Here is a 25,276-nt window from a genome sequence, read left to right as displayed (position 1 = left end):
TTAGATATAAAAATAATAAAATTTAAGTTTACATTTAATTACTTATTAGTTTTTAATTAGTTTTTTGATCAAAATAAAATATGCATGTGGAAAAAAACTAATTTACAAAGTCAATTTTAAGCTTTAATTCATTAAGTGAAAAAAAAAAGTTTTTTATAAAAAATCTTAAAAATAGTTATTTAAAACAAGTTGTAAAGATTAAAGATATAAAGATTAATAACTTATTTATTTTGAAAACACAGTTGATATATATAAGTTATTATATAATTTTGCTCTACAAAGAACTTGGTTTTAGAATATCATAAAGTATTATACTTGATCAATTTACTCTTTTTTTTTTCATAAATATTGTAGTAAAATGAAAACTATACTTTCTATTATTATAATAAACAATAAGTTTGATTTGTAGAGATGGAAATCAAGATATTTCAAGTTAAGAGGTGGAAAGTTGTATTATGCCAAATCTGAAGATGTTAGTTTAGTTTAAAAAAATATTTTCAACCAATAAATGCTATTTTTACTTGTTTGTTGAAAAATGTTGTTAGTGTGAACAGACTGATTATTCAAACTGAATAAATTCACATGTGACGTTATAAAACAAATTAAAGTTATGCATTTTTTGTAGATTTAATTAAATAATTAATAAATTTCAGGCTGAAATATTCAATGAATTTGACTTGAATGGGTGTAGTGTTGCTGAAAACAGTCACAAAAATATCAATTGCAGCTTTTCTGTTAGTTTTGTTATTTTATGTAATTATGGTTAATTTTGTAATAAATATTGAGTTCAAAACAAATAAATAAAACACAATAATCTATTCACAAGGGATGGTTTATCATTATTTTTTTTAGTTTTAATTTTGTAAACAAAAAACTTAATTTAAACCAATTTTTTATTGTTTGTCATTTTTACTATTATTATTTTACTACAGATCTACAATTTGAAAATCCGCTTAGCAATTAAACTTAGTAATAGTTTTTCTAAAAAGTAATAAAATGTTAATTTGTAATAGTTTAAAAAATTTCAAAAAAAAAATTAACTGTTCTGAAATCAGTTGTAAAACTTATTGTATCAAAGTATAAAAAAAAACAATTAAAATACAAAAATAATAGTAATCTTGTAATGTAATAAAAATTAATGAAAATCAAATTGAGAGCACATTTCAAACACAAATTAAATTTTTGTTGTATTTACTTGAATTTTATTATTATTTCACTGCAAGTATAAGGAACAAGATACAAGCTGATGTCATACACTGGCATAGTTTTGATAACCTTTATTTTGTGCATAAATATATATATATATAAAGTTTATTATCTTCACAGGTAATAAATGTTACTATTTATTTTAGGTAGTTAACTTTTAAATTAATGTTATTTACTGACACAATATGAAATGTACCCTGCATACAAAATAGTTTAATATCTATTTGTAACTAATATTTTGAATACGACTGCAGGTAATTGGTTCCAATTACAAACTGATGCTGTGTACAGACACAAGAAGAAACATGGATAGTTGGATAACTGCCATAAGAGCCCAAAAACACCAACAGTTTTATAATGTGAGTTGAAAATACTATAAATAATTTTTTTATTTAAATGTGTTTATACTAAATGTGTCAAATTTCAGTTGTAATTTTTTTCTTTATTTGTAGTTTTTTACATTTCTATAAAATATTTATATTTGTATTTAACATACTTTTCAAATAAAGAAACCAGTCAGCACTAGACTTAGAGAACTAAAAAAAAACATACTTAATGCGTAAATTTTTTTACTATAAATTTCTTATACTAAATGTAGTCACTACCATACAGAAAGACCAGTCAACACTAGGTATAATAATAAATGGAACAAGTTTAAAATATAAAAATTTTTACAATAAACTTTAATACGTTCATTATCAAACAGAGGGACCAATCAGCGCTGGACATGGTCATGGACGATTGCCACAACTGGTACGCTTGCGCACACTCGAGGCCCACTTACTGCAATGTTTGCAGGGAGGTGTTATCAGGGGTGACCAATCACGGGCTGTCTTGCGATGGTATGTATTTGTACAGTTTAATATTATGACGTCACAATTAGTGCGTTTGTACCCATAGTTAACCTGTAAATTTCGAGTGGTGCAATTGTTTATGAACTTTTCTGTGATGGTTTGTTTAATGTTAGTGCATCAAAATTGTATTTATTTTATTTGACATGGTTGCCTCAAAGATTAGGAAGGTCAAAAAAGTTCAGGAAAAATGAAAAAAAAAGTCAAGAAAAATGGAGGTTATTGAAAAAAAAATCAGGAAAAGTCAGGAAATTTGATACAAAATTGATCTTGATATAAAAGTTTATCATCACTAAAAACTGCATTTTGCTAATGTTATTTTCTAAAAATTTTACAAAGTTTAAAAATAAGTTGTTTTAAACTATATAAAAATAAAGTTCAAAAGTTTTTAAAATAATTATGAATTTTTGAATTGGTTTAAAATAAGAATTTGATTTAGAAAAGTTAGGAAAAGTTAGGAATTTATTTTTGGCTCCGTCTGTGCCAACCCAGAACAAATATTTTGTTGAGTTTTGAATATTTAACAAATTGACACAAGTGTTAGAAAAGGTTACTAACTGTAGGTATCAGTTTCTGTTGGAAAAGTTGATAACTTGTTGGCTTGTTTTTTGTATATATATAGAGCTAGGCATTAAAACATTATAAAAATAAAGTTGAAACAATATGCATGGCATTGTGAATAGTTTTTAACAAATAAAATTTTTATTCAGTTGGTATATAAAAATTGTAATTTTATATGAGTTCAAACATGAAAAAAAGTGAAGTTGAAAACAAATTTATCTTGCTCTTGATTGCTATTTCGGTGAGTAGCTTCGGGGCAAATATGTTTATGTTTCTGCATACATGACGTAAAATTACTTGTGTATTTACATTACATTGTTTTTATATAAACAAGTTAGTTTAAAGTCTTTTTTTTACCATAGAAAAAATAAAGTTATACTCGAACTAGTTTTATTTATTTTAACATACATAAAATTTTTAACAAATTTTTTGTGCATTGTAATGTACTAGCATGTATATATAATTTGTCACTACACTATGAGCTTAACATATAATTGTATGTAGTTTTTTTTCCACTCTCCATGAATTAATATATTACGAACGATAATCGTAAATGAGAAAGCAATAACTTGCACACGATTAGCCAAGCTAGCTGGAAAAAATACCTTAAACGTATTTCTGTAAGAGTGCAAATATAAACTGTTTTTATTTTGTTACCAGTGAACAATAAGTAAAGTTGACTTTTTGCCTTGTTTTCTCTCTGTGTTAATCTAAACACCGCGTCAGTTTGATGAAATAAGATATAAATTACTCGTTTGTTTCTGAAGTCTGACAGCAAGTTGTAAATAAGCTTGCACAAATTTAAATCAAGCAAGTTCAGTTGAGTTTCATTTCAAGCGCAAAATGTTACCTCGGAAAAGACGTAAATTCAACTTACAAATACAAATAGCTAAATTTTTTTCCTTTGTAGAGAATTTAATTTTGATTGTCATTTGGATGAGGCGTAGTTTAAAAATGCCCTTGAAACTTTATTAAACGAGTTTATTCTGTTAAATTTAGTTACTAATCTAATTTGTATACAAATTTTTTTTTATTCAAACAATTTTCTCACCTTGAACAAACTTATTTTAGCTAAAAAAATTGTTTTTTAATAGGTCTTTTTTATTTTTAAATTCAACCTCAATCTTCTTTTTAACAGTACTTATATTTATACAAATTGCAAACAAACTCAAGTAATTTAAACTCATTTAAACAAGTTTGATCCCGAAAAATAATTTCTAGACTTTTACGAGCTATAAATATTATAGCTGTTTCTATTAATTTAAACGTATTTTAAACTTTTAACAAACTTAAAAAAAACACTTTTAAAAACTATAAATATACTGAAAAAACTTCCTAAAAGTTTTTTTCTTATTGACTGTTAGTTCCTTTTTGAACAAGTCAACCCTTTAAACTTTTCAAGCTTGGATAAGGTTCAAACATTTTGGTTTAATGATAATTAGTTGTTGTTTTTTTTTTTTTTCGTTAAAAGTATTTTATCTTATGGTTCCTTTTCGAAATGCTTTGATAATTTAAGCCTATTTGTTCGTTGAAAAGCTTGATAACTTAGGTATACTTGTACATAAGATTTTTGCACAAAATTATAATTTCAAGAAAAAAAAAAATAAATAACTTTATTTGGCTTTAGTAAAACGTTTTAGTTGCATCATCTTGGCTTTGGAAACAATTCTTTTGATATTTATTCTATTTAAACAGCAAATTAAATTAGTATCGATTATAAAATAAAATTGCTTATTAAAAAATGTCTTGTAGCTTTTAGATTTAAAAAGTTTAGAATTTTACGTTCACAAAAAAGTCAACGCGCCAAAAAGTAAAAATAGAATGATTTCAACTCACACATTCGTGTTAACGAGTAATTACTTGTGATTTTTAATGATCGATAACACGTTCTTATTATAATGCAAAGTATATTTTAATTTGCCATTGTTTTACCGAGAACACTTTTTATATTGTTTCCCACAATTGTAGTTTGACTAATAATAACAATGAACATATAAGATTTTTGAAATAATTAAATTTAAAGTCAACTAATTCTTTTCATACTCAGAATGATTAGGACTAAACTTGTTGTATTGCTTTTTTTTTTCTTAAAATCATTAAAACATGTAACTAACTTGGAATATATTTTATTTTTTATCTAAAAATTTTTTATATACATTTTATGATAAATTTTAAGTCAAACAATTGTTGTAACGAGTTTACTTTTACAAATGTAATTTAACATAATAAGCTTTTAATAATTTATGTTTAAGAATTTTTCTAAAGATTTTTTTCTACAAATCGTAGCTATAATAAGGTAGTACATGTATTTGCTAAGTTATTGTTTCATCTTTTCAAACAATTTCTTCTTTATTTAATATAGTACAATAAAAACATATTTTTCTAGTTTGAATAAAGTTTACTAATACAAGACCATATGGTTAAATTAATCTACATTGATGAAGATAAAGTAAATTAATCTATGTCTATTATTAGATCGATACTTTACTTTTGTATAAATTACAGTATTGATTAAATTTATCAACAAAATTAATTTAGACCAACGAGTTTAAATTAAAAAAAATATTTGCTATAAAGTTTTTTCGCCACATCTGTTCTTTTAACAAGTTGTAAATTAATTTATCATCTTAGTACAAGAAACATATGTATTGAAAAGCATAAAAAATTAACTGAATTAATCCTACTTTAAAGTTACCACGAACTATACGACCAAGTGATTAATTTAATTAAAAGTTTAAATTACATTAATTTTGTTGTTTTAAATTAGTTCTACTTTGCACAATGAATTAATTACTCGAGTTTTAGACAATTTGTTTTTACCCTTGCTATAGTCTATAATATAATCATCGCTTATATTTATAACGTTTTTAGAATAAATTAAGTTAAATTGTTCCACATATGCAGAGAGTTCAATTTAATAAGGATAGCAAACTTATAAATGCATGACAAAACGTTTTATACAAATAAAAGCTTAAATTATACTATATCTGTATTTCAGTAAAATTTAACAACATTTTGCTAATTTTATTTACAACATATGGAAATTTTTTCTATAAAGATGAAATTTTATAAACTTGTAAAGTATGTTATATTGCTCAGTGTTTTTAATAAAGATTTGTAAAACCATTGGAATTATTAAGTTGATTTTATAAGGTTTATAAAATTTATAAATTTTTACTATGTAATTTATGACTATTTTTCTTAACGCATGGAAAATTTAAACTATATTAAATCATAGTATGCAAGGAGTAAAGTTTTTACAATTTCATCAAAAAAATAGAAAAACTAAATCATTCTGACTCAGAAAGTTCATTTCACAAAGTTAATAAAATTTTACGATGTAATATATGACCATTTTGTTTTATGCATTGAAATTAAATTGTATTGATCAGTGTGCTTCGGATTAAAAATAAATTAAATCATTTTGGCAAGTTCATTTCGTAAGGTCACTTTTTATGGATTTTTCGTTTCCGAACAGGTCTAATTTAATATTCAGAAAAGAAATATTGATTTTACAAAGTTCATCCTTGCACGCTTGTTTTATTAATATGTTATTTTATAAAATGTATTTTGTGGACATTTGATGTTTGGTATATATATATATATATATATATATATATATATATATAATATATTTGGGAAATAAACTTCATATTCTTTAACTTGTATTGATTTAAAAACTTAATTCTTGTTTTTATTAATATGCTGTTGCAAGCGTTTATATAAAATACTTTATGGACGTTTAATGTTTGGTATGTATATTTTTTGAATTAGACTCTGCTTTATGCAACTTGTATTGACTTTTTAAAATTTAGTTCTTGTTTTTATTGATATAGTTGGAGGAATTTTCAAACTATTTAGTGTGGACAGTAGTACATTGTATGCATTGTTTCTTGGAAAGTTTATAATCATATTGTTTCAATTTTATTGATTTTTTTGTTGTTTTATTGACGAAATTTATGCAAAATATTTTATAATTTTGTAAGAGCTTTTACTTCTTATGCCTTTGAGTAAAACGATAAAGTAATACCGCGAAACTATTTATATATCTAAATATTGTTTATTTTGGCATTTAAATTGATTTATCTTGCTTTGAAGGTTTGCCAGCTATTTATATATATAAGCGAAAACCGCACACAGATAAATTTTGTTGAAACTCTGCTTTGTGGTGAATAATATAAAATGAAAAGACGATTTTGTTTATTTTTTTTTTTGCAAAATGTAAACCTGTTTTTTGTCGAACTCTTCAAAATTTTAAAAATTATTTGTGAACTCTAAACACATATAAATTAGATGTTTTGTTAGATTAGTTTTATAAAGAAATCAAGCGTATACATACAGAAAGTTAAATTGTTTAGAGAACTGTGTAAGCTCTGACATAAATTAAAACTAATTTATTACTAAACTATCCTTAATTGAGATAAAAAGGTTTTCAAAGTGAAACATGCGGTGAAATTATAACATGTTTTTAGTGATTAATATTAATGTAACACTTTTATAGAATAGCATGAGCCATTGACATACATTTCTTATTATTCAAAATTAGAGCCATGTGTTTAATTAGGACTAATAGATTTTTAAAGAGAAATAGTTCAAAACTCGTTAAAATAAATTACGTAGAAAATATAGAATTAAGTTCACGTTGTTAGTGATTAGTTAAAAGAAAAACATGTTTTCTAAATCATTTAACCCTTTTACATACATTTCTGTACAGTTTAAATTTTCTTAGTTCTCCTGGTTTGTAATGTAGGTTTTATTAAATAAAAATATAATATAAAATAAAAAAATTTTTAAATAAAAGTATTTCGCACTCATTAAAAAGTTAGGAAAATTATTGTAAAGTATTTGTTATTAAATCGACATTGTTTTTTATACGATAAACACTTTTGTTTAGGTAGATCAACAAATTTATATAAATGGTTTTTTAGAAAATTAACTTTAAGCCTAAGTTTGTTTTGTTTGAGAAAATATTAAGAAAGCATTTGGGAATTAAAACAAAAAGCTTTTTAAAATTAAAAAAATATACATAGTCAAAGTGCATTAAACTTGATGTTTATGTAGAATCAAAGTTTACTTTAAGTTATGTGTAGTTATATAATAAACCACTGTAAATCATCTAATATGCACTAAATTTTAAGACCTGAAATAGTTTGATCACATTAAGACAAACGCATTTTATTTTGAAGGTTTTGATAAATCTTTATAAAGAAATTAAAAACCACAAAAATATAGATAATATGTTAATGATGAAACAATTTGGACTTTGCTCTTTGTAGTGAAAGTGCATATTAGATGAGATAAAAGTTTAAGCTACTTTTGTTTATTGGTTTTTAATAATACATAGTTTTAATAATTTTTATTTCGATATACACTTTCCTGAATTTTTATTTTTATGTGTACTCTGCTAAACTTTTTTATAAATATAAATAGCTTTTAAAAATATCTTAAACGTGCAGTTAGTTTTACATGTATTTAATTTTACATATTTTTCAAACAATTAATTACAAAACATGTACATTAATATGTAAATTCAGCTGTTTTAAGAAAACGTTTGAGTTTGTGTAAAAGCATCAAAAAATTGTCAACTTAGCATTTTTCTGAGAAACATATTTTGAATGATTAAAGACATTAAAAAATATTTTAAAACGATTAAATTTAATTTATGCAATTAATGTTTAAAACATGCATTCACAAAGTAAGATGTTTTGAGAAAAAGTGTTGCAAGGATTTTTATAACAAATAGTTTAGTAGAAAAAATTACAAAATCATCAATTTTTCTGTGAAACATTTTTTAAACTATAAAAAGCATGCGCAGTATTAAAAAAAAAAATTTTAATGTAATTTAGATCAGCCAGTATTTAAAGCATGCACTTTACGGCTGAATGTTTTGAGAAGAAACTTACATTTGTTCAAACTAAAACAGTTCAGTAAAGTTTACTGTTTAAAGTTTGCACTCAATTTAACTTCAATGTAAAAGAATTGACACGTTGCAGAACAATAGTAGTAAAAGTACATGCTTTGAGAAAGTGATTGTATGTAAATGCATTTGTGAATAAAGTGCATCCTAGCAGCTGTTGAAAAGTGTTTTAAAGTTTATAGCTGTCTTTCTGTACATAAAAATACTTTTTTTTCAAATGATACTTGCTTTGAGAAAGCCGTTACGTGCAAAAGCTTTTAAACTGTGAATAAATTATAACGTAGCGGTTATTGAAAAGTGCTCTGACTAAGTTCAAACTATATTTAGTAAATCTGTTTTAAAATAATATACTATCATTCTAGTAAATTAAATGTAAAATATTTCATTTGCATTTATATATGTATGCATAAAATGTGGGAAACCTACAGCCTTATTTAAGAAGTAAAAACAAGTTGTTAAAGTTAAAAAAAAATGTTTTAAGTAGTTGTATTTAAAAGTAAACGTTTTAAAGAAAAATTTGATACATGACTACAGTGCAAAAATTTCAAATATAGAATTATAAAACAAGTACCTTAATTAATTTTAATATTAGTTAAAGCCACACACTTCAATAGTAACTAAAGTAAGCTGCTTTAACTGCTGCACAATTTCAAGCTTTATTGTATTTAAAACTTTTACTGTTGATGATAACTTCATGAATCAACTTAATTAATTTAGAATTATAATTTTAACTGTTATTATAAAATGCAACAAGCGAAAAGTAAAAGAAAAAGAATTGTATACTTTCAGCTTTTGAGAAAATAAAAACTTGGTAACTTCTTAACACGTTTTAGTTTTGACTTTTTCAAAACCTGACTTCTTACTAAACACTTCTCTGGAGTTTAAATAGTTTGGTTCAAATCAGTTTCTAACAGTCAAGCTATTTTCCAACCACTTATTTAAATTGATATTAGCTTTTACATTTTGTAAAACTTTCTTGAGCTGTTATGTATACGTGCATTTGTTATATTTTTCATAAGTAGGTCCTGCTTTTGAAAAATCTATAGCAATCATTCGTAAAATTAACTGTGTGGAGAACAAAAAAATTAAAAATACAGTGAATTTTCAATGAGTTTTGTTCTAAATTGTGTTTATACTCTGTTACTTGAACTAAAAAAGACCATGCATCTATTAAAGTTTCACACCCAACAATAAAAATAGTCTATTATATTTAAAAGAACTGCTGAAAAATTTTAATGGCTTCACATTGTCGATACAAGTATTTCGTTTACTTTCTCAAAACTCACTTGAAGATAAAGTCACTTCACAAAGTGTTTCTCAACAATTGAATTTCGCTTTGTTACAGTCTAAAGTGTCCCCCCTTAAACTTTTATATTTAGCATTTTAAAGCGCCTTTTATTTCAAATGGGTTTAAAGTTTGGTTGTTTACTTTTTTGACAATAAACAGAGAAAATATTCTTAAATTGTTTTGAAAAAAAGTTTTTAAAAGAAAACTAAATAAATATTTTCACTAAAGTCATAACGTTTTAAGCGTATTAAATCCTGAACAAGATTTAAACAAGATTAAATATTTGAACAGTTATTTGATCTTTTCTTTTCAAATAGGAGAAAATTATTTTTGAATTAGACTTTATTTTTAAACTAGTTTAAGTTTTAGTGAATCACTGAAATAATTAAAATTCCTAACATTGTTGCTTTTTGATAGTTATTTCAATTTTAAAATGCAAATTAAGTGAGTCATCATTTTCTAATAAATTTTGGTTCTGTGAATTCACACGTAAAAGTTTAGTTTTGATCTCGTTAAACGAAAAAGTTTTTTTTTGCAAGTTCAAACCTGTGAGTTTTTGAATTTAAATTTATGCAATGATGTAAATTGAAACTTATCATCCAATTTTTATTGTTGTCTAGAAAAGTTTAATAGCTAGAGAATAAATAGTCTTTACAATAATTTTAAAATGCGTTAAATCGTAGAGATTTGAACAAGAAGAGCCCTTTAGAAAGTTTACGCGCAAAATGTTTGAGTTTTAAACATCTCCTTACAAAATATTTTAGCGGACAGTTTTAAATTACAAAATGTGCTCACAACAATAAGAACGTCATATTTTTTAGTTTGTGCATTCGTAGCCCATAAAATATTAAGTAGTTTTTACTTGCAACTAACCAGTTGATAGTTTTAATCATTTCTTTAACTTGTTTTTACTAGTATTTAAAAATAAACATTGTTTAGTTAATAGTTTTGATTAACTCGTTTACATTTTTAAACTTAATGTTTTGTTTCTAACAGTTTGCGCATTCAAGCCCCATAAAGGCTGTTTCTCCTCACAAACAAATTAAAATATTTAATAGATAAATTCAATCAAATATATTAATCTTATTTTATTTGTAACAGTTTGCGCGTTCAAAGCCCACAAGAGGTGTGCCAGCAAGGCAGTTTCTCCCTGCAAGTGGTCCAATCTTTCCAGCGTCGGCAAGAACGTCGTCGAGAGGGAGGACGGGGTTAGTGACGTCATAGTATTTTTTTATGACGTCATAATTGAATGTTTTTTATAATAATTGTTTAGTATAATGTTATATTCATTCAAAAGAGAAGACCATGTTAATGATGTCATAATTATATGTTATCAGTTTCAATTAAGAAGATTTTTTGACTCAAATTTTTTGTTTCATCGTGATTATGAATGCCCGATGAGCCCTAATTTGGTTGAAATTAATTAAATAGTTAATTAAATTATGATTATTACTAGGAAGAAACAAGATCGCATATTGCCACTGTTGTTGGCGGTCGTGTGGTGCAGTCTAGTGTTCATTTGTACCAAGATACAATGCTTTTCTTTTTAAATAAATTAAGTTTCAAAATGAAAAACAAAATAAAAATGGTAGAACCATTAAAAAAAATCAGTCACTGTCTTATACAAGCGCTTTGAAGAGATCTTTCGTTTATTAAAAAACAAACATTTTCAATTTTTATTCAAATAGAATCTGACTGATATTTTTTAATGGTTTTACCATTTTTATTTTGTTTATCTAAAATTCAATCCTGTCCGGTCTTTAAAATCAAAAGAGGAAGACTACCTTCATCCCATTTTAATATGAAAAACAGTTAACTTTTTTTTACTAGTGATTGAAATGAACACTTAGATATGATTTATAAATCAATCACACCCCTATAACTAAGTCTCCATGTTTAATAAAACCAAAGCGTTTTTTATTTTGTTATAATTTAGTTTAATTGTTAGATTTTAGTTAAACTATTTTAGTCGTGTTTTTTTTTTGTAAGATAAATATTTTTTACTTCAAACCAGTGTTACCCTTAAATTGCCTTTTATTTTAAATGAGTTTTAAATTTGCCGAGCGGCTTTGTTACTAAATAAGAGAAAGAGTTACTAAACTAGTTTAGATTTTTTGATAAAGTAATAACTCTCCCAGGTTTTAATTAAAGAGCTATTTGGCCAATTTTTGTGCCTTATCTATGGTTTTGTTATTTTTTTCCAATTCATAATAGTTAAAACCGTTTAAGAGACAATAACAAAAAACAAAAATTATTTACATCAAGCCTTTTCAGAAGCAACATAAATCAAATAAAAGAAATGTTATACAGTTTAAAAAACATTAAATTGTCCGTACCTAAATTAGGAAACATATGCTTTTATATTGAAAATTAAGAGAAAAGATTGATATGAAAATAATTGGAATTCCATATACTGTAGAAATTTCAAATTATAAATAATGACCTTAATTTAGTTACTTTGTTTTTGTTACTTCGTTTTTGACAAATAAGTTATTAATGATTGATGAAGATTTCCTAAAGATTATTATAATTTAATTCAAAAATACATTTTCTTATAAGTAATAATATTTACGATACATAAACGCTTATTAGAATTTAGTTTAAAAATATACTCATTCCCTATGTTTATTAAAATAAAACAAGTAATAACATTTATTTGATGGAAAAAAAATTGTCACAAAAAAATTATTTCAAATTTATTTCCACAAAATTAATGTCGACAAGCAGCCTTAGTAAGTTGTAAAAACACATGCATCAAATTGAATCAAATATTTTATTTGACAAATATATATAGTGACGGCTACGAGTTCAACTCCAAGAATAAAGCTTTGCATTAATTCGTGATAAATTAATTTTCTGTATTTAAAATATAAACAATTGTCTGACAACTCAGAAAATTGAAATATATTTTAACTGGCTTTAAATCAGTTGTCAATTATGAAATTGATTATTCAAACAAATAAAATTTAAGTTTGTTGCGTAACTCTAAAATAAGTTTAAATAAACTCGATTTAAAATTTTTCTTAAAACATCGGTGTTGTTTGTATTTTTTTGCTTTTTTTTTCCAGCATTTTTTTTGTTTTTATTAAAAATATTACAAAGTGGTAACAAAGTTGTATTGGAAATAAAAAAATTGGTATTTTTTTGTAAATTGCGTGTTTTATGAATACTTTAACGTAGTTTTGTGTTTTGAGCCCTGTTATTTTGAGAAAAAACTCAAAACAAATCTGTTAAGGAAGTTTGTTTTTGATGCAAGATTTTTATTTTTAGTAAATATGACGTAATAACTTTAAAGACTTCTATAATTTCTATAAACATAATTTTTTTTTTTAATTAGGTCAACTTTTACAATTAAGTCTTTAAAAAGTAATAGGTGATTACAAGTGTTTGTTATTACCAAGGTTGCCACTTTACCTAAAATCCTGGAAAAACCTAGAAAAACCTGGAATTTGACAATTTAGGCAAAAAAAAAACCTGGAAAAACCTGGAATTTGGGAAGTTTTGAAAAAACTTGGAATTTTTACAATTTTCACATGCTTAGTAGTAAAATTTCGATTTGACTCAAAAAATCTATCATATAAATAAAAAACTTTTGTCATCATCAAATGTTTTTTTTAACATATTTAAAGTAGCTTTACAGTATCTTTTCAATGTTTTTATACTATTTAACACAGTATCTTACCTTAAACTTAACTTTAATCTAAAAATAGACCAAAAAATGTGAACTTTTAAAAACCTGGAAGAAATTTGGAAAACTTTGAAAAATTTTTGAAAAACAAGTGGCAACCCTGTATTACTTTATTTTTTTTAAATTACACTTATTTAGTTTAGAACACTTTGATTTATTAAGTCATCTGGTATAACCACTTTAAAGTATTAATTTTCTATATCTTCCATAGATGTAAAATAAAGTGTTTTTTTAGAATTTACTCAAAATAAAATACGTAATGAAAAGTAGAAAAAACAGTACACTAATTTTAAATAACGCTATTAAAGCAAATAAACACCTGAATTATACTTCAAACCAGTAGTAATTTTTAAATTTTACTTCTGTGTACAAGTGATCTTTAAGTAATCAAGTTATTTTTTGTATAGCCTGTTCTGTAAAATATAAATAATTTAATAACTGTTACCTTAAAAACGTTCTATTAACAAAATGTTTGTTAAGGTATTATTCATTAATATAAAGCAGGGTTGCTAAAAAACCTGAAATCCTGGAAAAACCTGGATTTTGACAGTTTAGGCTAAATCAAACCTGGAAAAATCTGTAATTTGGGAATTAAGAAAATGCGGAGTTTTAAACAATTTTACGCGTTAAGTAGTAATATTTTAATCAGAAACAAAAACCTACCATATAAATTAAATTTTTGTTGCTATCAAAAAAAAAAATTTAAACTAAAAAGCACATTTAAAGTAGTTTTATCAAAATAATTGGCAACCCTGAAAAACCACTTTGTATTAAAAAATCCCACAAAACAGAGTTCATCGTGAGGTCTAGCATGTAAAAATAATTTCATAATAAACGCTTTTAATCCATTAGCGAAAACGAGTTGTGAAACTTTAGTGCTCACAACTTAATACATTACTGCGCTGTTTAAATTGCAAAACAACTTATGCCTTTAATTTTAAATTGACATGCAGTCTAATGTTTATGTGAAAATAATTTTTATAACATTATTTTATAAACAAAAGCCCTTACATAATTAAGTTTACCATAGAAATGTTCTAGTCTGTATAAGTAATGTAATAAAAGTTCCCTTAAGATATTGGTAAATAAAATTTCTTGAATTTTATTGCTTATAACTTATTATAATACTGAGTTGTTTTTATAAGTTAATGTAAAAATACATTTTTCAACTGTAAAGTAATAAATGTTTTGTCATTTTTTCTACGAAAATTAATTTAATCAAATATACTTATAAAAAATCTTATATAACTAAACTCAAAAAAAAATTTAAAAAATAAAAAAATTGTAAAACTTTTAGTTGTTAGCATAATGAGTTGTTGAATTTTAGTGCTAAAACATGATATGATGTTAAATTAATTTTTAATTTTTTTAGTTTTATTATTTCAAGAAACAAAATTACACTGTTTCATCGCAAAGCAGTTTTTTAAATTGCAAGTCTGTTATAAAATGATAAAGGAAAAAATGAAAAATAACATAAATACATGTGAATTAAGTTATATGTTGAGAAAACTATATGTTACATGAAAAAAAAACATATTTTTTGATATATCTGTAAATATATTTTTTATATACATGATTTTTTTTTGTATATATCTGAATGTATAAAAAAATAAACCACCCTAAACAAAATACGCAATAAAATTTAAATCAATTTTACTGCTCATTACCAAGCTGTTATTAGTGACAACATATTTTTTTCTTATGCAACATTTTATAACAATTTAATAAAAAAATCATATTTAAAATTCATATATTTTCGACGATAATAGCGTGTTTTAACCCTAATAAATCTAATTTATCGTCTTTAAAACGCTTTCCCATATGTGTATATTTATTATTTAAATCATATTCATTTGTCAGTTTGTTTATTTATTTTGTTATTTTACATAACAACAGTATTTCACATGTTTTTGCAGTTGCATAACATTTGATAATAGGTTGAAAAAAAACCTATACCAGTTTTAAATTCACGATTCAATTTATTATCAATAAAGATTGTAAAAGCATTGTGCAACAATGAAACAAAGAAGTAAAAATTGTTTCAATTTAGGCAAATTATTCAAAGCTAGGTTAAGAATAAGATTCAATCTGAATATATATAGCGTGTACATAGTTTTAATTCTCTTTTAATTAATTAGAAAATATTTTTTAAATTAGTTTTAGTTAGGATGTTTACGTACTTTTAAAACTATTAGTATAAAATCTGTGGTCCATAGATTAAGCTTAAAATAACTTCAGCTAGAATTTATTTTCTCTATATTTCTTCAAAATAAGTTTCAAATCTTTAACTTTACATTTCCTTTTCCACTTCGGATTAAGCCCTAGGAAATCCCATTGACAAACTCTGTTGGCTTTTGGCTAATTGAATTAAAATGGATTAAAATCAGTAAACTTTCTGTTCACAGAATGCGAAGCACAAAAACATGTGATTTTGTTAAAGGGCAAAATTTTATTTTCAAGAAAAATCTATAAAACTTTAAATAGTTTACCATTGATTAACTGTAGTCTTTTGTGAATAATTTAATGTAAATGTGTACGTGTGAATAAAACCATCGATTTGTTTACAAGGTTTTACAAATCAATGGTAAAAAAATAAGTTTTTGACAATCAGTATGAACATTTGTCAAATTTTTCAAATTGAAATTTTATCGTAATTACAGTTGAAAATGTTGACATTGTTATATAAGTATGAAAAAAAAACTTGTAAATATTTTCATCGATTTTCCCATTTCCTGCTTAATACACGTGGGGCATTATGCCAAGATGATTAAATCTGAAGTTATTAAAAACTCGCCAAAACACTATTGATTTTTTTTAGCATACAGGTCAGAAATATGAACCAGTGATGTGAATAGATTCATGGATAAAATTATTACATCACATTAGCGTTTTTTTAGAACTTAAACACAATTATTTACTTTTGATCCCAAAAAAACACATACACAGTCCATAAGCAGTTGGAAATAAAACTAGTAAATACATTTTTATGAAATCAAAAAGTTTGAAGAAACATTTATTATAACTATAAATTATACCAAGATATTCTGTTACTATAAAATAACTTGAGGCTGCGATTTGTACAACATTTAAAACCAAGTTATCCTTCATGCTTAACGAAGGACAGTTAATTGAAAGAGAGTATAGTGAAATACCATATAGACTCACTATTAGTTCTCATTTAATATCTCTATTAGTTCTCATTTAATAATTTTACTCGTAAGTTAGTCTATGTTGCTCCGCACCCTTATTACGTCACTATAGTTACGTCACAAACATTGTGTGAAGCAGATTTGATAGTTTTCATTTTGGCGATTTTTTACTTTAGATAATTTTACAAGCAGATCTACGTAGTATTCTGAGTAGCAAACTAATTTAAAATAATTCACCCACAGATATACATAGTGCACCAGTGGTTGGAAGGCAACTTGCCGGTTAACGCGAAATGTTGCGTTTGCGACAAGAACTGTGGCAGTGTGCTGAGACTGCAAGATTGGAAGTGCCTGTGGTGCAAAGCAGTAGTTAGTTTGAAATTATAAGTTGGATAATTAGTTCAATTAAAATAAAAACTGTGGTTGTGTTTATGGTTTAAATTAGTAGTTATTTTGAAAGTTAATATTGAATAAGTAGTTTAATTAAAATAAAATTGTAGAATTAAAGTTACAGGACTAGAAATATTTTGATTAAAATAAGAAAAGTGGAAATGTTTATTGTGTAAAGTTAGTTAGAATTTTACATAACTAATAATTAGTAAATTTTTAAAGTAATAGTTGTGGAAATGGGTAAAAGTTACAAGATAAGAAATGTTTTTGGTGTAGAGCTGTTGTTAGTTTGATGAATACGCAACTAAATGTTGGAAGTAAAAGCGTTCTGTTTTTATTTCTAACCAGCTGTTAATATCACATTTTAAACACCCATAGTTTAAAATTCTTTAGTTATTTATTAGTTAGAAAGTAAAGATGATATACACTTTAAGTGTTGCCCAAAAGAAACGTTTATTTATAAAAAGCAATAAAAGAAATTTTTGGAACCTTAAATCAAAAACAGCTTTTCTTTGGATTTAAAAATATTATTAAATCAACTTGTGTGAATACTTTTAAAGTGAGCTATAAAGTGATAGTATGCTTTGAAAACTTATGTTTAGATACGAGAAGTTTTTTTATGACCAAATGTTCAGTAATAGTCGTTCCAAAAAACAATCCAATTAATCAATTAGAATTTAAGCTATAAATATGCAAAAAAAAGTTTAAAAGAGGAACAATAATAAGTCAGATGATAAAAAAAAACACTAATTGACTCTTAACAAAAAAAAGAAAAGTCAGTATATTTAGTACTTAAGTAAAAATCAAATAAATCATCTTGGTTACAGTTTTACTCTTCAGTTAAAACAAAAACTGCTAACTTGGACAATTTTTTTTAAAGTTTGATAAATATTTCGAATCTTCTTAATTTTAGAATTTTACTGACGCAAGCCAATTGATTTTCATTTGTCATTGCAATTGAGATAAATTGTTTAAATATGGTGTTGTTTATCGAAAACTTTTTTTTTTTTGATGAAATCAATTTTAGTTTAGCCATACAAGTTCTAAAAAATACTGGGAGTAACGTTTGACGCATTTTAAAGATAGTAAAAGCTTTTTACATTTTAAACGCTTGAAGTTACGTTTTTTTTTGATATATATTCAAAAAAGAATTACAAGTAGGCAAAAACTGTTTAAAAAACTTTTATTTTAGTTCAAAACTAAAAACGCATGTATTTAAATGTAAAAAAATCAACAAACTTGTTTTAGTTATTTAGCTTTGTTATGCGTAAAAAATTTTAACATGATTCAAAAAAACATAACTTTGAGTAAAAAAGAAAAATACTTACAAAAAAGTTCTAAAAAAAGGTGTTTTATTTTTATAAATAACAACAGCTTAAAGACGCTGAATACTTTGAGATAGTGTTTTTTATACACAAAATCCTAATAATCTTTGAAAATTAATATTCAATTAACGATAAATTAACAAAAAACAATAAAAACATTTTGTTGCATATTTATATAGCGTGTTTTTGTGCGTAAAACTTTATAATTTTGTTCAAAATATTCAGTTTTAAGCAAAGGTTGTAAGTATTTACTAAAATTATACAAATAACTGTTTGTACAAACTTATAAAGAAAAATAAAAAATACAAAGTGTGTTAATGCCTACTGACCTCCAGCCAATTAATGCTTAATTGACAAATTTGTTGCAATTCGATAATTAATCGTTACGACCAGTATAATTTCTCATGTCGTTTTGAATTGAGTTATATTTAAACAAGATCGTCATTAAAAGGTAAAGTCCAAACTATTTTAGTCGAAAATCGTGCTTTTCTAATAGATCAAAAGATTAACTTAATTTAAAAAAACTTATTTTCTAAGAACAATTACAAAATTATAGGGGGTTTAATTAATCATATGCAAAAAATGTCATTATAATTGAATTGTAAATAAACTAATGGTCATGTCTAACTACACTTAAACTTCGACAAAATTGTCAACTTTAAAAGTTTAAAGTACAATTATTCGATGGTTGTTACCAACTATTCAAAACTGTCACTTATACCAAATTAATTAAATTAATCACTTAGAATTACAAGCTTGACGATTTTGCCAACGAATTACAAGCCAACTTGAAATTTCCACTACAATTATCATTTCATCGTTAAGCAAATAAACTACGACTAAATAACATTTATACGCATATACAATTTAATTATCATTAAATTAATGTTTCCATCATTTATACAGTTGTTATTATTTTTATTACATTTTTATCACAGGTACACGGTACATTTTTTTTACAGGTGCACGACAAATGCAAACAGCACATGCCACAGAGGTGCACACTCGGCAGTTGCAGACATTCAGTGTTGCCGCCAACTTCGATACACTCATATGATTCCAACGGTGAGTATGACGTAATAACAGATTAATAACATTATTATATAAAGTCATAATACTATTAGAAGTTGTAGGCATTCAGTTTTAATTAATTATCTCATAGTAAAACGGGTAGCTGTATGTGTCTTACAATTGATAATAAATGTACAGTATATGTGTCTAACTGTAATTACCTCATAATACTATGGGGTTAGTTGTAGACATTCAGTGTTGTTTCCGACTTTAATGCATTCCTACGATTCAAGTGATTTGTTTTTATGGCAAGTATTTTCGGATAATTGTAATTATCTTAAAGAAAAATGGGACAGACTCCTTCCACTTCTATTCGTTCCTGTTCTAGAGGGGAATGGAGTTGTGACCATTATTTTTATGCGCATAATTTCAACAGTCTTCATAATGTTTTCAGAAGTACTTTACCTTTTCTATACATTTACTTTTACAGCTTGCATTTATGCACTAAAATCATATTTAAACCAAACGGTGATTTAAACAACAAACTTTTGTTTGGAAATTTTATAAAGTCCTGTTTTGACAAAGTACATAGTAGAACTGGAAAGAATTTTATTTATTCACACATGCGCTATCACACTAAACAGCTTACTTTTAGAATATTATATATGCCGTTACTTAGTTTGATTTCATGTTGAAATAGCTTTTTAAGCTACACGAAAAGAGTAATATACGCGTGGAAAAATATAATTTATCAAGTGTTCGCACAATTTTCACCGAAACTTAATGCACTCCTGTTCGAAACAAAAACTTTCCCACGAGTATTTTTAATCGTATTTATTACAAGTGTTCTCAACAACAATTGATTATTTGCAACTTGACTGAAACTGAGCTGATTATTTAATTAAATTTTCTTTTAGTACACTGTGATTCAAGTCTTTACAACAACTTCATTTTTCTTTTTTTTTATTTAAGATAACATTGTTACTTGTTTTTGATAATTTAAAAGAACATACATTAAAAAGCACATAGTGTTTTTTATTAATTACACATATATTTTTTAATTTATAGTTAAATATTTTAAAGAAAGACTAATTTAATAGTAATAATAAGTAATTGTTAATAGACTCTACAATTTTTTGTTTTACTAATTTAAAAAATACAACGTATTAAAAAAGTTATTGATAATTGTAAATGAAAAAGTAAAACAAAGTAAAGGCTTTGAAAATTGTATCACCATTTACTTTTTCGTACCCATAAAACGAAAAACAATTTTTTAAATATACATAAGTCAAAAGAGTATAGAGCTTATAAAACGGTTTCCGGTGTTTTATTTAAGTGTGTAAAGCTCTAGTTTAAAAATTTAAAAACTTACACAATGACTTATGTAAAGTGTTTTTTAATTAAAAACTTAAAAAGAACGATGTTTATTTTTACTTTATTTTTTTTAACCTGAAAACGAGATAAGAGTATTTTTATGTAACGTAACAGTAAAAGTTCAGTTTTTCCAGTAAGTTGCTATAAAAGATCTAAAATAGTCGTACAAAATGTATTTAAAGTTGGAATTTTTGTTTTCGGACACAAAATTGAATTAAATCGTTTTACCAACTGCTTGAGTAAAGCATAAAAATAAAGTTACGTGCACTTTTCTAATTCTTGAAAACTAAACTTAGTTTCTTCGCAATTTTGGTGAACAATACTTTGTAAATTTGATCGAAAACTTTATAACCTATAAAATCGCTTCCAAGAATAGTGATTGAAATTCATACTTTTTATCTCGAAGCTTCCCAAAGTGACGAATTGAAAATAAATTTAATAACGTAGCAGGATGTTTTTGTTTGGTATGCGTATTGTATTTCGTTTTCTTTAATATTTGGTTTAAATGTCAACGGTCTGAGGCTAGAATTAAGTAAAATGAAAATAAATAAAAAATAGAATTAATTAAATTTTTTATTCTCGGTAATATGCTTTGTGTTTTCTTTATTAATAGCTTTTACGAGATTTCGAAATAAAGACTTGTTGAATTGATTTGAATTTTCTAAATGTTTTTCGTAATGTAACTATTTTTTTCCCAATTAGTTTCCTATAAAGCTGTCTAAAAACAAAAAAAAAATGTCTTTCTCAGCTGTTATCTTACGATTGTTTTAATTTATTCGAACTTTAAACTAGATTTTTATTAAAGTCCGAACCGAAAAATTGATTTAAGAATTTTGGTTTTGTTTGCAAGCCGGGCTATTTTATTTTTAGTAATCAATTAGATTTGTATTATTCAATTTTAAACTCTGAAACAAACTGATTGAAATTAAGTTTTACGGATTTTTTTTTGTACGACTAAAGTTAAAACTGCCTAAACTTAAAAGTTAATTATAAGTTTTTATGTTTCTAATAACGTGATTATCTTTATTTTAATCTACTAATGAACTGAGTTTTATTTTGAACAATTTTAAAATCTGATGTACACTGATGAACTTTAAGTTCTATATATTTTTAAATGTTTATTATAAAAAATTAACTTTGTTGCGTATTATTGTTAAGTTTATTTTTTTATTTTTGCATAAAAGGCTTTATTGGTTTAAAGAATAGCGCTAAACAAAGTTTTTGATATAAGTTTAAATATATTCGTAACTTAATATAAAATTTACGCCAAAGAGATGTTTACTTAGAAACCTAGTTTAAACTATATGTAAATTTTAAAATAGTATAAGTAACTTTATCTAACCGAATTTGTTCTAACCTATTAAAAAGTTAAACATTTTTTTCGAATTAAAAAAAAATTATATTATAGACTTGACCACTAGAAATCTAAGAAAAAAAATTCACGAAAATATAACAAATCGTCGTGAAAGCTATGAAATCAAACCATTTTATCACTTTATTAAAAGGAACTGTCTTATGAAATTGTGTTATATCACTTTAAAAACTATGTTAAGTTAAAAAAACTATGGTTATATTACCAACGTAGTTTACATGTGAATTTAGTTCAAGGAAAAGACATTATTTAAAATTGAAATTTTATTATTTTATAAACAAAATTACAACGCAAAGCGGATTTTCAAACTGTAAATCTGTAATAAATTAATAATACTAAAAATGACAATTAATATATAATATTTATGTGAATATGAAAATTTTCAAAACAGTTTCAATAATTTAGTATTATTGATACTTTTTTACAATAATTTAATTTATTTCAAATATGTTTTAGTAGTTAAAGACGTTGTTTAATCGAATTAAGTGAATAATGTACATCGAAAAAACTGAGTAAGCGCGTCATAGCACATTACTTTTGTCCATTATGGAATTAAATTTAAAACTATGTTTCGCGACGTTAAAACTATGTTTTAATGTAAAATTATGATAATTACGCGAAAGTAAAACCTTCTTCATAATACACCGTTTTAATTATTAATATGTAGGAAGTAATGGCTTTTATTACAGTTGTATTGCGCACTGTTTTTTTAAGAGTTATATGCAGTTTTGGTATTCTTTTAATTTGTGCTTTGTATTTTCACAATGCAAGTGTTTTATTGTTTTTTTCATCATGTTTAAAATCAGTTTAATTTTAAAGTGAACCAACGAAAATAATTTAAGATTAAGTTGAGGGCTAAAACTAAATGCGTATATATATTTGTAAAACACTAAATTTTTTGAATAAAATTGTTTCACTGTTCTTTTAAACAGAAGAGATCTTCAGTTTTTTTAATGTAATTATATCTTAAAACATAAGTCAAAATGTACATGAAATAAAGCAAAACTCTAACGACTGTTATATATATTTTGTAGTTGAGATCTATCTATTTGTTTTCTTAAAACCAAAACATATAATATATATTTTTTGTTTTAAAGTTGTGTCCCGTTAATTAGTTTACGTCAAAAATCTATTTGATGGTAAGTGTAATAAGCTTCATAATAAATTTTAAAGTTTCTCTAGGTATAACTTTCACTGTTGTAAAGACTTGTGGTTGTAAAAAATTAAAAAAACTGCTAAATACAAAAATTTTCAAAATTTTTTGCCACTTTTACAAAAAAACTTAAATATGTTCTAGTAATTAGTACTTGTAAAGTTTGTTATAGTCAACTTAGCATACAGTTATTACAAACTAAAAAGGATTATGCCGAAAACAATGTAATATCAAAAATGCACTTACCATAACTTGCATATGCTATTATAGTATTTGTAAGTTATTCTAAATATTGCCAAGTTAGTCTGTAGTTAAAAGATAAAATTAAAAAAAAAATCTGCTAAGTACAAAGTGTTTTTAAGTTTATGAGTTAATAACTCACAAAAGCTGTTGTTATTGTAATTCGTGTGAAGTTTATTTAATAGAGTCAGTTTAGCTTAAAGTTATGATAAAATGAAAATAAATAATGTTGAAAATAAAAAATGTCCCAATGTTTTTGAAGATCGTCAGTTAACCCACTAACGAATTTATTGTGGTTTTTGTAAAGTTCTATTGTTGCTGTCAACTAGTCTTACTTTATGAAAAAAAACTAATAAATTGTGTTAAACGCAAAACACCTTATCGAAAGTGTTTTCAGCTAATAAGTTATAAACTTACAAAAGCTGTTACCATTGTATTTAGTGTAAAGTTTATTTAATGCAGCCTATCTCGGGCCAAAAATAAAGTTTTGAAAAGAAGTTTTTGACAAATCCAAACTTAAACACATTACAACTTAAGTACTAAACATCAAGCGTCTTAACTTTCATTACAATCCAAACCACAAATTATTAAGTATGTTGTTTTCACACTTTGTAAGTGCTTCAAGTTCAAGTATAGTACAGGATTAGTGTAGAGTTTTTGTAAAAAGATAATCTTCTCTTTCAAATACACTTGTAATTTACTTCCAGTTCATTTTTTGAACATTTTTGTGTTGTTTTTGTAAAAGTTTACTTCAAAAGTTTGTCAACGAAATTTAAAAAAAAGGTTCTGTTCTTTCACGTATACGGAACTTATGCTAAATATACATTTAATTTTCACGAGCGATACCAAAAATAGATTTACAAAAGAAACTTCATTGTTGCTTTTATACTCCGTTTTAAGCCAACTTCAATGGAAATTTAAATTCACTTATTAAAAAAAGTGTTCCAAATGCGTTTTCTAAACTCTTATTGTATTTTTTGTATTCATAAAGCTTTAAATTTGAAGTTTGTTTAAAGATAAAGTTGTGTGTATAAACTTTCTCTCCGTTTAAATATCTATTGCAGGTTCTAAAAATAAAATATCAAAGTGAAAAATTCAAATAAAACATTTAAGCGGAATCATATGATCAGTTTGTTTTTGTCTTATGATGTGGGTTATAAATTAGTATTTTTAGCGCATAATGAAAAAGCTGTAAAAATATGACTTCTAGGAAACGAACATTAAATAAGTAATATTTGTGTCATGTGAAAAGGAATTTAGTTCATGAAGAAATTAAATCATTTCTACTCATTTTCTTCATGTTTTTTTGCGTAAAATATTTTATTGTAATTTCATTAAACAATGTATATATTTATACAACAGTACAATTTCTAGTTAAAAATTTTTCAACTCATATTTTCTATTAAAAGGAAAGTTTGAGCAATATGATAAAGTAATACACTTTCTTTGCTTTTCTTCATTTCAAAAAAATATTTTTATTTTTTTTACTTACTTTTGAAATTAATTTACATTACATTTCTCACAAGTTTTTGGGTTGTTTCCCCCTCATCAAACTGTACTTCACCTATAAGTGTTTGTAAAACATATAAATAGTTCGATAATGAGAAATAATTCAATTTTATAACAAAAATCTGGGCTAACGGAATTTCGGTTGTCACTTTTAACTTGTACGATTTTTCTGGTTTTCGAGTAGTTTCACCATCACCAAATTGTATATTCCCCTTACCAGTGTTTTTAAACAAAAAAATTGT

At 24.7% G+C, this 25,276-nt stretch overlaps 1 protein-coding gene across 1 annotated transcript in view; it reads left to right on the top strand.

Annotated features, from left to right (window-relative positions):
• Positions 1-419: 419 nt before the first annotated feature.
• LOC145831800 (diacylglycerol kinase delta-like) overlaps positions 420-25,276 on the top strand; it is a 46,670-nt gene continuing 21,813 nt past the window's right edge. Inside the window, exons 1-7 of the mRNA XM_082939142.1 lie at positions 420-472; positions 654-734; positions 1,461-1,565; positions 1,913-2,048; positions 10,925-11,031; positions 16,904-17,029; positions 19,314-19,440. Coding sequence (XP_082795268.1) covers positions 1,485-1,565; positions 1,913-2,048; positions 10,925-11,031; positions 16,904-17,029; positions 19,314-19,440 — 577 coding nt within the window. The 5' untranslated portion in view covers positions 420-472; positions 654-734; positions 1,461-1,484. The remainder of the gene's footprint in view (positions 473-653; positions 735-1,460; positions 1,566-1,912; positions 2,049-10,924; positions 11,032-16,903; positions 17,030-19,313; positions 19,441-25,276) is intronic.

This window comes from Thalia democratica, chromosome 3 (genome assembly GCF_965202585.1).
Source record: "Thalia democratica chromosome 3, ktThaDemo2.hap1.1, whole genome shotgun sequence".
Classification (NCBI taxonomy): Eukaryota; Metazoa; Chordata; class Thaliacea; order Salpida; family Salpidae; genus Thalia; species Thalia democratica.
Note: the sequence above shows the minus strand (reverse complement) of the source record. Positions and strands in the feature narration are given on the sequence as shown.